Here is a 17,865-nt window from a genome sequence, read left to right as displayed (position 1 = left end):
TCTTCATTTCTTCCTGTGAATTCAAGAGACTATCTAGTGAGCTGTCTTCTCAGCCTGAAGGACTGCTTTTACTGTCTGTTTTAGGGCAAATCTACTAGTAATGATTTCTGTCAATTTTCATTTATCTGAGAATATATTTTCTTCATTTCTGAATGATGGTTTTGCATGATGTATAATTCTGGACTGACAGTGTTTTTTTCTTCTTCAGCACATTGAGTATGTTATCCACTGTCTTCAGGCTTCCATGCTTTTTGATGAGATATTGTCTGTAAATCTTATTGAGGACACCTTGTAGGTAGGTAATGAGTTGCCTCTTCTTGCAGTTTTCAAGATTCTCTCTTTTTCTTTGGCCTCCACAGTTTGGTTATGATGTGCTTGGTATAGCTCTTTAAGTTTATCCTAGGTGGCCTTCATCGAGCTTCTTGGATGTGTAGAAAAATGATTTTCATCAAATTTTTTTAATTTAATCATTTTTTCAAATATTCTTTTTACTTGTACCTCCATCTCCTCTTATTTTTGGACTCTCATATGTGTATGTTGGTATTCTTGTGGTTTCTCCACAGGTCTCTGAGACTCAGTTCATTTTTCTGCATCCTTTTTTCTTTCCGTCTCTCAGACTGGATAATCTCAGTGACCTGCCTTTAACCTCATCAATTGTTTATTCTTATATTGAGCCACTTTAATGGATTTTTCCTTTCAATTATTGTACTTTCAACTCTAGAATTTCTTTTGGTTCTTTTTAAAAATTTTCATTCATTGATTGTTATAAATCATTTAGTTGTTGAAGCATTGTTCTATAGTTCTTTCCTTTAGCTCTTTAGAAATGGCTTTTTTAATTCTTTGAATATTTTTCAATAACTAATTTAAAGTCTTTGTGTAGTAAGTCCACCATCGAGGCTGCCTTAGGGACAGTATGTATCTATTGCAGGTTTTTTTTCTTTGTATGAGTCATACATTCCTGTTTCTTTGCTTGTCTTACTTTTTTGATGAAAACTAGAAATTTAAATAATATAATGCGGCAGCTCTGGAAATTATATTTACCCCACCACTACCGCTCAGAATTTCTTGTAGTTCCTGTTTGTTATTGTTGCAACTTGTTCCTTCATTGACTTTCCTGGACTAATTTTAACATCTGAATTCTTTGTCATGAGTTTCCCCTGAAGTCTTTGCTCAGTTTGTTTAGTGGTCAGCTAATTATTGGTTGGCAATTTCCTTAAATGTGTTAAACCATCAGTCTCCCAGGCCTAATGAGGGATTATGTGTGTATATTGGGGCATGTCTTCAATGGTCCAGCAAGAAGTTTACAACTATACTTTACCCTTCACTTCCTTTGTGCAGAGCCTCAAGGTTAGTTGACATTGAAAGGTTAGAGCTTTCTTAGGTAATTCCTGAGAATTCATACAGGCATGGGCATGCACATGGCCTTCTAGAGTCCCAGGGATATATAGGGGCTTTTCAAACTCCTCTATCGATATCTCATTCCACAGATTTTTCTGTTAAGTTTTTGGGTCAGCTTCTTGTTTGTCCCATTTATTATTTTCACCTTGGGAAACTGGGATGTTAGATGTTTTGCATTCGATTTTTCTTAGATAAATGCCTTAGAGAAAATTTCCTGACAGCATGAGCTCTGAGTCAGATTAGATAAAAACAAGCCCTGCAGATGGAGACTATAAGGTGCTGAAAGATAAAACAAATCTCTTGAAGCGAAGTCTGGAGGACTCAACCTGTTCAGCCCCCTCCAATGAATATCAGACTCCTGGTTTTCATGGGTATCATGATTGCAAAAGTTCTAAGGTCCTGGGGAGAGGGGTATGTAATAGGGAGAGTTAAAATGCCACAGAACTCAGTGTTGTTTCCAGCATTCAGCTTTTTTTTTTAAAAAAAATAAACAATCCCTAGATTATTGAAAGTCTTTTATTAATTTCCAGATCTCCAAAAAAGTTTATTTTGATGATTTTTACTAGTACTTTCATTTTTTTCATGAAGGAATGAATTTTCATAGACCATCATTCCACCATTCTGGTAGTGCTTCCCTTCACTTTTCAGATTTTGAAAGCAACATATAACACATTGGATATATACATCAGTTTATGGGGTTACCTAAAAAGTTGCAAATTTTGAGTGAGTTCAGAGCAAGAGAAGACTCTACAGAAGATCCTGGTTGTAGTAAAATTTACCCTGAAAAATGAACCTTGTGACATTGAAGATGAATCACACTGGAAATTTTTCAGGTCATAAAGTGATATAATCTGTGTATCTGGTAAACATCCATAGGAGACTCACAGTGTAGACACTTAGGATTTTTAATGACTCATTACACTCTTCCTTTGGCAAAAATTCTCCTGTTGACAAAGCAATTCAAGGCTTGCTAACAGGCTTTGATACAGACAAAATTCAACCACGGGATTCCAAGAGACAATGAGAACAAAAATGTTCATTGTTAAAAAGGTGTTATTTTATCCAACAAATTACTAAAATGTGTATGTATAACTGCTTGCTATTTTAAAAAGAAATGATATATATATTTATCGGCTCAAACAGGTGCAGAAGGCACAAGTAATTTGCTTTAGCATGGACTCAAATTTCCATAGCCAGTAGGGCACATTGGGAACTTAAAAGTCGCCACTCCATCCTAACAACCAGTAAAAAGGTGAATAAAGTGAAAAATCAACAACTTCTAAGATGATCATTCTGTGAGATTATCATTACCCTGATACCAAAATCAGACCAACATATTAAAAGAAAATAAAACTACAGACCAGTATCTCTCATGAACATAGACACAAAAATCCTCAACAAAATATCAGCAAATCAAATCCAACAATGTATAAAAACAATTATACTTCATGACCAAGTGGGGCTTATCCCAGGTGTGCAAGGCTGGTTCACCATTTGAAATCAATGAATATAATCCATCACATCAACAGGCTCAAGAAGAAAAATCACATGATCATATAAATAGATTCAGAAAAATCATCTGACAAAATTCAACACCCATTCATGATAAAAATTGTTGGGAAATAGGAATAGAAAGGAACTTCTTCAACTTGATAAAGAATATCTGCAAAATACCTTCCAGCTAATATCATATTTAACGTGAGAAACTCACAGCTTACCTGCTAAGATCAGGAACAAGACAAGGATGTCCCCTCCCACCATTGCTTTTCAAATTGTACTGAAAATCATAGCTAATACAATAAGACAAGAAAAGGAAATAAAAGACATGGAGGTAGGAAGGAAGACATAAAACTGTCTGCTCACAGATGGTATGACCATCTATGTAGAAAATCTAACCAAATTGATTTTAAGAAACTCCTGGAACTAATAAGAGATTATAGCCAGGTTCAAGGATACAAGATTAATATATACTAGCAATGAAAAAATGGAATTTGAAATGAAAAGCACATCACTATTTACAGTAACACCTCCCCCAAAAATGAAATACTTAAGTATAAATCTAGCAAAATACATATTATAAGACTTATATGAGGAAAATGACAAAATTCTAATGAAGGATATCAAACAGGAAATAGATAAATGGAAAAATATTCCACTTTCATGAATGAGAAATCTCAGTATTGTCAAGGTACCTGTTCTTCCTAACTTGACCATAGATTCAATGCAATCCCCATCAAAATTCCAGCAATTCCTTTTCTGGATATCAACCAAATGATTCTAAAGTTTATATGGAGAAGTGAAAGACTCAGAATAGTCAAATCAATATTGAAGGAGAACAAAGCTGGAGGACTGATACCCTCGACTTCAAAATTTGCTATAAAGCTACAATAAAGAATACAGTCTGGTCGTGATGAAAAAATACATAAATAGATCCACAGAGCAGAAGAGAGAGCCCAGAAACAGACCCTTATAAATATGGTCGACTGATCTTTGACAAAGGAACAGACAGTATAATGGAGCAAAGATAGTTTTTCAACAAATGGTGCTAGAACAACTGGACACACATTCAAAAAAATAAATTTAGACAGAGACCTTATACTCTTCAGAAAAATTAACTCAAAATGGATCATAAAATGCAAAAATATAAAACCATTAGAATATAAGATAGGAGAAAATAGAGATGATCTTTAGTCTGGCAATGACTTTTTAGTTACAACATGGAAAGTGGGATCCACGAATGAAAATAATAATAAACTGGACCTTATGAAAATGTAAAACTTGTGCTTTGTAAAAGTCAATGCAAGAGAATGAGCAGACAAGCTACAGACTGGGAGAAATATTTGCAAGTTATATCTAATAAAGGTCTTTTGCCAAAATATACAAAGAACTCTTAAAATTCAATGATAAGAAAGCGAACAATCATATCAAAAAGTGAGGAAAAGCCTTAACAGACACCTCACCAAAGAAGATATTCAGTATACTTCTGCAGAAGTAAGTATATGGAAAGGTGTTCAACATCCTGTGTCATTAGGCTATTGCAAATTAAATTAACAATGAGATACTACTACACACCTATTAGAATGGCCAAAATACAAAACACAGGCAGCACCAAATGCTGGCAAGAACGTAGAACAAGAACTCTTCATTCATTGTTGGTAGGAATGCAAAATGGTGAAACCACTTTAGAAGACATTTGACAGTTTCTTACAAAACTAAAACATGCTCTTACCATACATTCCTGCAAACATGTTCTTTAGTATTTATCCAAAGAAGTTGAAAACTTTCATCCACAAAGCAGTCTTACATGGATGTTTATAGCAGCCTCATTCATAATTGCCAAACCCTGTCATAGTTTCCCAAACAACCAAGATGTCCTTCAGTAGAAGAATGGATAAATAAACTGGTATATCCAGACAAGAGAATGTTATTCAACAATAAAGAGAAATGAGCTATAAAAACATGAAGACATGGAGGAAACTTACATGCATATTACTTAGTGAAGTAAGCCAATCCGAAAAGACTACATACTGTATTATACTAACTGTATCACATTTTGGAAAAGAGAAAACTATGGAGACAGTAAAAAGATCAGTGTTTGTTACAGGTTAATGGGGAGGGAAGGAAGAACAGGCAGAGCACAGAGGATTTTTAGGACAGTGAATCTAATCTATACAATAGTACAGTGGTGGATTCATGTCATTGTACATTTTTTCAAACTTACAAGAAGTTAAATGTCAAGAGTGAATCCTAATGTAACCTATGGACTCTAGGTGAAATGATGTTATAATGTAGATCCATCAAATGTAACAAATATACCACTGTGTTGTAGGATGTCAATAATAGAGGAGATTTTGCCTATTTTGGGACGGGGGATATATAGGGTCTCTGCATATTCCACTCAATTTTGCTGTGATCTAAAAACTGCTTTAAGAATAAAGTGCTTTGGGGCTAGCCCCGTGGCCGAGTGGTTAAGTTCACGTGCTCTGCAGCAGGTGGCCCAGTGTTTCGTCGGTTCGAATCCTGGGTGTGGACACAGCACCACTCATCTAAGCCACGCTGAGGCGGCGTCCGACATGCCACAACTAGAAGAACCTACAACTAAGAATATACAACTATTTACCGGAGGGCTTTGGGGAGAAAAAGGAAAAAAATAAAATCTTTCATAAAAATAAAAATAAAGTGTTTTTTAAAGATTAAAACTTGGTCGTCTATTTTTAAATTTCCTTATTAACTGCTCCTTTTGCTTCATCACTTCTCTCTCATTCACACCTAGGGTATCAAAAAAGGTCACCTAAGAGAATTAGATTTTTTTTAAAGGCAAAAAAAAATCACTTATGTATATGGATTTACACAGTGCCCTGACTTCAGGAAAAATATTATTATAGCATATGGTCCTACAAGAATGGTCACAAAAGGGAGCAGTGAAAGGAAATAACCCCAGTAAGCATTTTTTAAGGAGGCATATCTGGTTGTAGAATTTGCAAGGAAGAGATGACCTGAGGCATTGATCTACCCAATTCTTGGCTTGGCCAGCTGGTCAGGAACTTAGAAAGAAAAAGATTGAAAGTTTGGTGACAAAAATGTACGGAACATAATAAGGCAGTGAACAGACCTTTTAGAATGAGTGTGATGTGTAAAGACATTTGTTCCACATAAATGCCCACCAGACAATCCAGAAGAAACTCTTGATGGGCAAGTTGACAAGATGACCCATCTATGAATATCAGTCAAGTTCTTTCCAAGCTCTTGTTACCGAAAGTTTGGTCTCTGATCCCGACACCAATCCAAATGAGAACAAGAGTCTCAAGTGAAAAAGGAAAGGCTTTACTTTGCCAGGCAGAGGGATAAAAGCAAGAGCTAGTGCCTCAAAAATTGCTCTCTCCCTGTTAAGAAACAGGTAGGGGGTTTTATTTGGGATTTTAGCTATGGGAGGGGGGCTTTGGCATTCTCGGTCAGCATCTTCCCATCGGCCTATGTCTGGGGCTGCTTCCAGTGGAAGAGACAAAGGAAGGATTTCTCAGAAGAGTGTCCTTGGCTGTTTATCTCCATGGTGGAAGGTAGACTCTGACGTCAGGAAGCTGAGGAGTTGGGCCCGGGAAGCTTCAGTTTCTTGATATTCTCTGGACATTAGTTTCTCTGTAAAAGAACTTCAAGGTCCTGGGATTGGCCACAACTTTACTGGGAGACCAGCATGAGGCCATCTGGACTTTAACAATTTGTAACTTGTATTTGGTTGTAAAGCTCAGAGAGTCAGAGGTTAAAGAAACAAGCATTTACACATGAGTGTAACTAAAGAACCAGGGAACTGCAAATGTGTGTTTTAGTTTTGACTCGTATATGGTGGGTTCACTGTAGGGGAACAAATATCAGGGCTGATATTAACTAAGAGCCAGTAACACTCTCACTGCTTGCTAAATGAATTGATGTAAAAACTGAATCTAATAGCAGTCTAATATTATGCATGGGCTTAAAAATATGGATTTGTCCTCACCAACCTTTTTCTGGCAGCCTCTGAAGCATAATGTCAAACTGGCATCAATAAAGCCCATTGCAGAGAACACGATACAGCACCAGTCAGATATTTGCTATCACATTTATTATATGAGACCAGCTAATCATGAAAGAGGCAAAGCAGTGATTTGTTTTCACAGGAATAGACACATTCTGTTTATAGCACTCCTGTACATGGATTCACAAAACTCTTTTTATTCATTGCCATTAAATCCCACCCAACATTGCCTCTAACCAAGAAGCCCACATCACAGCAAAGCAATGGGCTCGTAGTCATGAACTTCAGCCCCAGAAGTTTGTTCTGAGTATTAGCCAAACTGCTGACTCATTAATTTGAGTGAAAGTAAATTTTCAAAGGTAGCTTGTTTTTCACGTTTGAAAAGAAAATACTCTTTCTTCTAAAGTCCTATTTCAATATAAACTGAGAAAAACAAAGTTGCAAGGTGGAACTTAGTTTATTTTTCTTTGTAATAGGACAAATATCTGTGCCTTTTATTCATCCTCCAGAATTTCTCTATTAGATTCATTCTAACCTCAAAGGACAATCGATTCTACTTTAGCGATGCTTTTGTGTAATAAAGACAAGCATCCCTAGAGAATCCATTGAATTCACTAAGTCATTCATTGTGAGAATTTACTGCCTGTTTGTTATTTTAGAGCTAGTAACAAATGTGTTCAGAGTGGGTGACACATTCTTATTCCATCTGAGGTTAATTTTTTACACCAGAGTTTTTCCATGACATTTTTCATCTCCGAATTTCTCAAGGTGTATATTAAAGGATTCAACATGGGAGTGATAATTGTATAAACCACTGTTATGGATTTATCAGTGGGAAAGTTGGAAACAGGTCTAACATACATGAAAATACAGGGAACAAAAAAGAGGACAACCACCGTGATGTGGGAACTGCAGGTAGACAGGACTTTGCGCCTCCCTTCCTGACTGTGAGCTTTAAGGGAATTCAGGACGACTCCATAGGAGATTAGCAGAAGGATGAAGATGACCATACAGATTGCTCCACCATTGGCAACCACAGTGAAACCTACAAAGTAGGTGTCAGTGCAGGCAAGTTCCAATAATGGGTACATGTCACAGATGAAGTGGTCAATGACATTGGGGCCACAAAAGGGGAGACTGCACACAAAGAGAAGTTGAACCACAGAGTGCAAAAAACCTCCCACCCAGGCCACCACCACCAGCAGGATGCAAACGTGTTGATTCATGACAGTCAAGTAGTGCAGCGGCTTACAGATGGCCACATAGCGATCATAGGCCATTGCCACCAGAATGAAGACCTCAGCACCTCCAAATAAGTGTTCTAGAAAGAGCTGTCCCATGCAACCTGGGAAGGAAATTGTCTTTTTGTCAAAAAGTAAATCTATAATCAATTTGGGTGAAATGACAGTGGAATAAATTGCATCCATGAGTGATAGATAGGCAAGGAAGTAGTACATTGGGGAGTCCAGAGAAGGGCTGGCAAAGACAGTCACCACAATGAGCAGGTTGCCCACCATTGTCACAATGTAGATGAGTAAAAACAGGACAAATAATGCTTTTTGCCCCTCAGGATCCCGAGTGAGGCCCAGGAGGACAAATTCTGTTACATTGTTACTATGTCCCATTTACTCTTCTATAAGGCTTGTCTCAGGGATTAGAGCTCAGAAGAACAGAACCTGAAATGAAATTGTGAACATGACTATGAACACATCCATCATGTTACAGGCACACCTTCACCATTATGTCTTCTATAGTGGTTTATGCGCAATAAACATTTAGTAAATATCTATTGAGTTCTTCTACCAAAGAACCCATTACTTCTTCCTTTGACAATTCTACTTCTCCTCAGACGATTTTGTTGGGACTACCAGAAAGAGGTTCTATCTAAAAGTCTTCGTGGATCTTCTGTGAAGAAGCACAATCAAAGGCCCAACAATTGAATCTTACATTTAATAAAGCTTTCTTTAAACTGTGTCAGTTCTTGGCATAAAAGTCAGCAATGATGAACAAGGAAAGGGTTCCTACTCTCTAGAAACTTACTCTCTGCTGGTGATGATAAACTCTAAATAAATTGGCGTGAAGTCAGACCTTTGAGTTGGTAGTGTTTGTGGTGAGCACCGTAACAATATGATCTACGTAACACCAAAAATAATTCCTCTTCTGGACTAACCCACCCAATAGTATGATATTCTGCTATTAGATATTCAATCCTTCATGTTTCAAAGGAGGTACAGTCTTCATTAATCTCTCATTAAATTTAAAGAAACTAGACTTTGAACTGTGTCAAATAACCACAAAATCATTTAAAGTTTTTGCTCCCTATGGCAACTACGTGGTCTGACCCTCTGTCAGCTTCTTAAGCAGTTGTAATTCTCTCCATTTAATCATTGCATATCACACAAATCTTAACACACGGAACACTACCTAAATTTTCACCAAATGTTTTTGAACTGAAATGAAATAGCTCATGACTATCACCAACTATTATGTTAACAGGTAGTATCTTTTTATTCAAAAGTCTTGGGATGAGAAAGGTAGTGAGGGAGGAGAAAATAGAGGTAGAGGAAAGAGAGGTCGAAGACACTGGCCAGAGAAGTAGAAGACAATGGGACACAGTTTTATTTACAACGCTTCTTAGGTACTGAGAGAGCTCAAGACAGAACTTCAGTGCTCAGAGTTGAAAAAGCAGCATACTCAAGGGAAAAGTCCAAGTTCAGCGTAAAAAAGGCATGGGTTTGGGTCATTTGCAAAATTTAATTACAAGTCTTCTTAGTTTGCTTATTGGAAAACAAAGGGTTTGAACTAGACATTGTCAGAATCCTTTTCAGTCCAACTATCTATGATACTATTAGTGCAGATCCACCTTATACTATTCTGCAGACAATTTTATTTTCTTTATTTATATTTTTATAATTAAATAAAATTTTCCATACCTATCACTATTACTTTAAAAAAGCTAGCCAGCAGTAATGGGATTTGATAATTATGGAGACCAAATATTGACTATAAGTTTCTCATTCAGTGTGTACCCATTTAAGATTCTCTCTCAAAGAGAGAGAGCACAGCACTGTGGGGAGTAATGTGGACTCTGGAGCTGCACGTTTTGTGTTGGAATCTAAGCTTTGACACCTACTATCCAGGTGACCTTGGGCAACTTAATAAACCTCTCTGTGCCTCAGTTTCATCATATTTAGAATGGAGATACCAATTATGTCTACTCTTTTGGATTGTTGTTTCATTACAAGTAAAGTATCTAGAACAGGGTAAGTGCCTGGCATGTGAAAAAGGCTCAACGGATGACAGCTATTATTAATGTTCTTGAGTTCTTCACTATGAACATTGTATCAGAACAAGACATCTGGATCTTTGTCAATTTGATAAGAATTATAGACATACTGCAGGATAAAAAAATATTATATCTATAGTTTATGAATCCCAATTGGGGCATAAGATAAGATGGTATGTCTTAGGAATTATCTATTTTGTTATGTATGAGTAGTAAGATTTACCTATTCATGTAAATGTTTTGACTAGATGTATTTTAACCAGAAGCAAGCAGAATACCAGAAAAAAAGTAGAAAAGAAAAGAAAAGAAGGATCAAATCAGGAAGTACAAATTATATTTAAGAAACTGATATCCATATGTGATAATAATATTAATGTGATAATTAAGTGAGGTCATAGTCTTTAAAAACATCTTCACAAATACTTCCTTTAGTGAACAAGTGCTGAAAGCCCCAACTCCTTGAGGCTCCCAGGGGTTCCTCAGGAGGCTTTGTACGAAGCCATACCAAATAAACAGCACATCGTAGTACAAGGAAATTCTAGAGGTAAAAAAAGCATTGCTCTCTCACTCTACGTCTGATGGTTATGACAAAATGAGAAGACATGACAAATAACAAGAGAGAAGAATTGTATAACTACAAATACAAACCCAAACTTTCAGACTATTCACTGCTCAAAAAAATCACACAATTACTAAACCTCAAATATAGACGAGTTGATTCCCTTCATATGGATTTGGTGGGGGGAGGACTTGTGCAGGAAAGTCTGAGCTTTCTTTAGAAGCCCACTGTGAGGAGCATTCCACAGGGTCACTCACATCACTGCTCGCACTCAATTCAGAAGTTCTGTCATTGCTGAAGCTGTGGATTGATAAAGGCTCACCTGCTGAAGAACATAAGGGTAGGTCATCTATATCCAATTAATTCTTTTCACTCCTTACTTTCTGCAGAATCTAGTGCTCTTACTCTTATTAATCATCAATATAGAATTTCACCAGGATGAATCTTCTATCAGCCAGGTAAATTATTTACATGGGAAAATGAGTTATATAAACTATTCTCCACAGTGTATGACATCAAAATTTGATACCATAAAAACTAAAAGATAGTATTACTAGGCTTTCAAGTTAAACCAGTAACTTAACACTTCTCTATTTTAAGAAGATAATTTATCATAGTTTCTTAAGAATATGTTTTTGAAAATATACAAATTAAAATCCTAAGGTAGAAAACTACTATAGTACTTTATAACTACAGTTTTATGCCTTGTTAAGTAACAGTAAGCAAGGTCCTTCCCCGAACATGGGTTTATTTATGAATATGTGTAAACATGGTTGCTGTGATAATTTTAAAAGCTTCACACATAACAATTCTTATCAAGCCCCCAGAACAAAACAGCCTCTCATTCCTTTATATTCTAACACACGATATATCATTTTAAATTCTCTAATAAAACTATCTAAAAGTAATTATAAATATAAACATATCACATAAAATATAACAGCCCGTGAACCTAAATTATAGATCCATTAGTGTATGTGTAATCAATTACCTGTTTCTCTTTGTGATTTGGCAAAATGGACAATGAACATCAGTCAGGTTGTAATACCAAAAACAAATACATTTTGTATATTCTGGTTAATTTCTATGTTTTGCTAGCTTACTTTACTAAATTCAGACCTCCTCCAATGAAAATATATGATGTTTAAGGCTTGACTATATTTAAATATATATATAAATTAAATATATGAATTTTCAATGAATATCCCTTGTTGTTTGTTACAAGAACTCACCTCTTGCGTTTTTTTCCTCAGTCATCAAAATCAGTGCTTCCCTCCTTCACATGAGGTAACTGTATATACCTCATGTATCTATGTGTTACCATAGAACACATAATAATGTATGGCTGATCAGTGGATCTAGAAATAGTTTCAAGTGGCCACATTTTCCATATTTCCATGCAGGCTCCCCATCATCTGAAGCTTTTAGATAAATGTAGGAGTATTCAGTGTGGATGCCTAGAATAGAAAGACACAAATACAACATAAATATTTACTGTGCAAAGATAATTAAACATTCTCACCTGCTGGGAAAATTTCTTCAAAGAAAAACAAAGCTGATATATTCTCATGACTATGTAGAAACTGACCTAATTAGTGGAAATTAACTTGGGCAAGCCCATTATTTGACAAAACAAAAATCCCCCAAATTTAAAAACACTGAAATTGGTTGTTTCTATGTATCTCTTCTCAGTTAATTACCAAAAGGTACTTTACTCTGTTGATTTAGGATGACATTCATGTCTCTGACCATTAATGTATCTCTGTACCTAAGAAGGCAAATGTTGAGATTTGACTTCCTAGAATAGCCAATGACTGAGCACTCCCCCTGATAATAGTAAAGCCCTTTAGCCTTTCAATCATTCAAACAGCTTATCCCTAAGGCGTCTTCCTCCCTAATTAAAAACATGTCTCTACCTCTCTCCAACTTCATCCCAGGAAACTGGGAACTTCCCTAAACTTCTATAAGCAATGAGGGATATCTATGAAAAGGAAAATATAACAAGAAAACACCTACAGGACTAGATACGAGTGGAAAATAGACTCCAACCTGGAAATCACTTGGGCCATTCTATCAGGAAAATCATTCTTCCATTTATTTGTGTGGACACAGCCTGTGGTATTTACATCATTACTGTTTTAAATGAGAGCTAATGTAAGGTCATTATAGATTAGTTTGTTAGAATATTTGGAACAAAAGCAAATAAAGCAACCTCTTCTGGACAATTTTCTCCCCTAGAACAATACCTAGAGAAAAAAAAGATTTGGCTCTTGCCAAGAAAGAGTAGCGAACAGCCAAATATGTGAAAAGCCAGCAGTTTGAAAAGAAAAAACTGTTAAACAAAGTAATAAATTCTGATCTTCATATTAGGAAATATTTAGGTAAGGCAAATAATATTTCAGCCAAAATGAAAGGAAAACCAGTTTCAGTCTTCTTTATCCATTCATATCCCCAACAAAGGAGGTCCTTACTCTAGCTGTTAGAGCCTTTGCTCAAGAGACCCTGAGGCTCAGAGGCAGAAAGCCTTGAGACTGGAAAGTAATTCAAGTTGATGTTTCAGTTCTTCAAAAGACAAGTAATCACAGATCTGTAGTTCTGGTTTGGAGTGGATATTGTTGATCAAGGCCTGAATCCATGTCAGGTGGAATCATAATGATTTTCAGTCCATCAGTTCAGTACCTTAATTTTAGTCCAATATCAATGGGGTAACACTTTGTCAAGAAAGATATTATTTTCCAGCAAGAGCCTGCCTGTACCTCAAATCTCTGACAGCTTCCATTGTTGTTTGTCTTAACATGACTTACTATGCGCTCCACTGAGCATGTTCATCTCCACTGTATTTAGTTTAATATTGCATTTTCCAGGTCATAAGGGTCTTAGGTAAAGAGTCATTAAATACATATATGAACCAACTGAAGATCGTTATTATGTGCTAAGCCACACCAAAAGTTGGAGGTTTTCAGCTTACCTAACAAATGGAGGAAATCCAACAACTACAAATGTTACATGTGTTAATTCTAAGATTTAAAGAGTACATGTAAGCACTGTTCCTCTCTTACCGGTGAATGGCAAAACACATAGAAGTTATCCTTAATTTAGGAGAACCATCTGATATGATCAAGCTTACGGTGAACTAAATTGCAACTCGGAGCTGGAGAACTAATATATGCAGAGATATATTTGTCTATGTCCCTCCAAGCTGAATGCAAAAAAACTATTAATGCTTTCTGCATAGCTAAATAAAGTGAAAGAATTTGCTAGATAGATGATGTCTACAGCAGCCCCGAAGCTGAATTTATGTGCTCCAACACTGAAAATACTGAATGACATAGACATTGCCTTAAAATAGTTAATAATTCACGGTAATTCTCTATAAACCACATCCATTCCCAAACTAGAGAACTCAATGGAGAAACTCTATTTGTCAATGGAAAAGCAAGAACGGCTTATTTTGCACCAAATCTCCCAATAAGAGAAGCTGGAAGAGCTAGAGAAATATAAAATGCATGTGTTTAAAAGCATTGAGATCTAATAAGGAATCAAGGATCTGTAGGGTCAATATTTTTAAGAGAAGAGAAACCAGAGAGCTTGACCCTGCATTTCCTGGCTTCTTTTCTCTATAAGGATGTGAGCTAATTCTCAAAACCACAAATGAAAAGCTGAAAAGCTAAGTGGAACTTCCTTCAGACACTTTACCCTGGGGGACAACAAATGGGATTCAACGTCTATCAAGGAAAAGAAGCTTGGGGCCGGCTCCGTGGCCGAGTGGTTAAAGTGCCACATGTTCCATTTCAGTGGCCTGGGTTCACAGGTTTGGATCCCAGGTGCAGACCTACTTCACCCATCAGCCATGAGCTAAAGGTATCCCACATACAAAGTAGAGGAAGATTGGCACAGATGTTAGCTCAGGGCTAATCTTCCTCAAGGGAAATAAAGGAGAATTGGCAACAGATATTAATTCAGGGCTAATATTTCTCACAAAAAGAAAAAAAGGAAAAGATGCTTTTGTAAAATAACCAGGTTCTCATTTAAGACCATAACGGGCTTTACTGTTGAAGTCAGGGTGAAGAGAAAATAGAGTAGTTCTCAGAGAAACTCAAGCCCAGCTTGAATCATCTAATTTCTTGATGAGATTATCTGTGTTCTTGCTTTCGCCCAAACCTAGCTCCCAACTAGAAACAAAATGAAATCTCTTTTAAGGATGAAAACACCATAAAATCCTTGAATTATCTCTACAACTTTTTGAATATAAAATCTGGCACAAAAAAGAAGATAACAAAACATAGGAGAATACAAGGCTTAATTGAAAAGCAATAGCAATAGAAACAGATATAGATGATCCAGACTAGGAAAAAACAAGCATTTCAAAACAAATTTAGTATGTTCAAATAATTAAAGCGCAAGATGCATAACAAATTGAATCAAAGAAATTTGAAAACTAAAATATATAACTGAAATTAAGAACTCAATTATTGGGTTTAACAGCAGATTAAACACATATGAATAGGGAATTAATAAATGGGGAGAACGATTGGAAGAGAATATGCAGAATATGCAAATAAGAGAGAGGTGAAAAGGTGGACAATGCAGGAAATAGCATAAAAGACACTAAAAGGTACAGCGCCTAGCTTCAACATACTTTTAATTTAGTTATAATTTAAGAAAGAGAAGGAAAAGAGACAAGGTAGGCAAAATATTTGAGGATAGGACTGAATTTTTCCCAAAACTATTGAAAGGCATTAAGATGTACATTCATACAGAGTTACAAATCTCATGAAGAATAAAATTTTTAAATGATGATTTTGAGGGGCCAGCCCTGGTGGCCTAGTGGTTAAGTTCGGCATGCACTGCTTCAGAGGCTGGGCACAGGCCTATACCACTTGTCTGTCACTGGTTATCCTCTGGTGGTGGCTCACATACAAAAAGAGGAAGATTAGCAGGAGATGTTAGCTCAGGCTGAATCTTCCTCAGCAAAAACTTTAATTAATTAATTTTTAAAAATGATAAATTTCAAAAAAAGGATAAATAGAAAACTTAGGGCATAATAAAACCAAAGACAAAGAGAAAACCTTAAGGACTTATTGCATTCAAGGAAGTAACAATAATACTGACAACCAATCTCTTAAAAGGATAGAAAGCAAGAAGATAGAGGAATTATGTCTTCATAGTGCCAAAAGAAAACAAACTCATTGGCATGAGCCTTACAAGATAAACATCATACATAAGAGGATAAAAGATGAAAATAATATAGTAGAATAAATTTTAGCCAGAAAAGGGGCACTTTTTCTATACTGCCATCAGAAAGAAAACAGGCTTCAAGGCAAGAAGCATTTCCACATATAAAAGTTCTACCAGAGCAAAAAGTCAATATAGCAGAAATATGTAACAATTATAAATGGGTATGTGACTAAAAACATAGCTTCCTAATATATATTTTGAAAAACTATATTGGCTTGAAAGAAATAATAGATAAATCAGCAATAATAGAAGTAGATATCAGCACAACTCTCAGTAACTGCAAGAACATGCACACAACAAAAAGTTCATAGAGATATAAAAAATTTAAAAAACATTATTAGCAAATGTGACCTATGATGTAAGAAAACAATACATCCAACAACTGCAAAATCCATCTTCTTTTCAAGTGCAGAGGGAATATTTTTCAAAATTGATTATATACTGGGTCATAAAGCAATTCTTAACAAATTTCATTGAATTACAATCATAAAATATGTCTCTGACCATGAAGAAAATAAGCTAGAAAATAAAAACCTAAAAGTAACCAGAAAATTCCTATATGTTTGAAAATTAAGCACTGCATTTCTAAATCACCCCTGGGTACAATAAATCACATCAGAAATTAGAAAATATTTAGAGCTTAAGAATGATGAAAGCACAGGACAGCAAAGCTGTGAGAGTCAGCTAAAATTTTATTTGCATGCACTAAAAATTGATAAATCTTGAAAAACCAATGCACTAAACATATATTCAAGAAGATATTAAAATGACAGAAAAGTAAAATTAAAATAAGCAGTGGGATGGAGAGAATAACAATAACAGCAAGTGTATGAATAAATCTGCATAGCATGGTAACAATAGGCAAAAGTGGACAATTGCTGCACCGCAGTCTCACTTGAGGGTGATCTTGAAGGATTGTAGTGAAGGAAATCTTCCTAGTAAGCAATAATTTGAGCAGTACATATAGTTTTCCACTTCACATGGAAGGAGAAATTGCTGACTCATGGATCTCCACTGACTCAAGGACACTAACTATAGATTTTATAAACTATTAAAGGAAAGGAAAAATGGAAGAATGGATGACAAAGCAGTCTGGAGGAGCAGTATGTGGATGGATCACTCAAAATGCACACCAAATGCAGGAATGTTTGTTTCTCATATAAGTGCCTGTCAAAGAGAATCCACTGCAGAGAAGGCTCTCAAAAGTCTGGTTGACAAAATGACCTGTCTTATGAATATCAGTCAGCCTTTATCCCCAGGCACTTTTGTGGTCCCTGTGGCAGAAATGAGTGTTCTACACAGGCTCAACATGATCTGACTTTCAGCATTCCTGGTCTGGCTACTATCACTGCTAAATGTCCAAAATTCTGTTAGTAAAGTCCGTCACTGACTCCCTCATAGGGCACAATTCTCTAGGGAAACCAACCAACAACTGTGGCAGCTTACTTCATTGAAACTCTTCAACCTGGGGGAGACAGCATCTAGTCATCACATATTCTAGATATATATTTGTCCCTGCTACAAGCAGTGATTCAGCCTGCTTCATTATTCATGGATCTGAACCCATTATCCATTGCCATGGTACTCCACTCATTGTCTTCTCTATCTTCTCTAATCAGGAGACAGATTTTAGAGAAAATAAAGTAAAGCAAATTGCTCACCACCATAGAATTCACTGGCATAACCATGTTACTCATCACCTAGAAGCAATTGGCTGAATAGAACATTGGAATGGCCTACTGCAGGCTGGGTCACGGTGCCACCTGGGATATCCTGCTCTGAAAGTTTGGAATACTCTCCTATATGTGTAGCATACAGTATGTTCTTAGTCCGCTCTAGTCATATTATACTATATGCTGTGTATATTCATGAGAG

General features: G+C 36.1%; 1 protein-coding gene across 1 annotated transcript; it reads right to left on the bottom strand.

Annotated features, from left to right (window-relative positions):
* Positions 1-723: 723 nt before the first annotated feature.
* Positions 724-10,469, bottom strand: LOC138916598 (olfactory receptor 4A5-like). The gene has a single exon (XM_070229531.1). The coding sequence runs from the start codon at positions 8,530-8,532 to the stop codon at positions 7,585-7,587; it is 948 nt and encodes a 315-aa protein (XP_070085632.1). The 5' UTR covers positions 8,533-10,469; the 3' UTR covers positions 724-7,584.
* Between the last annotated feature and the right edge of the window lie 7,396 nt (positions 10,470-17,865).

This window comes from Equus caballus, chromosome 12, assembly GCF_041296265.1.
Source record: "Equus caballus isolate H_3958 breed thoroughbred chromosome 12, TB-T2T, whole genome shotgun sequence".
NCBI lineage: Eukaryota > Metazoa > Chordata > Mammalia > Perissodactyla > Equidae > Equus > Equus caballus.
This window is presented reverse-complemented; position numbering and strand designations above follow the sequence as displayed.

Coding starts and splice junctions, on each gene's coding strand:
- LOC138916598 (XM_070229531.1), bottom strand. CDS start 8,532: ATGGGACATAGTAACAATGTAACAGAATTTGTCCTCCTGGGCCTCACT.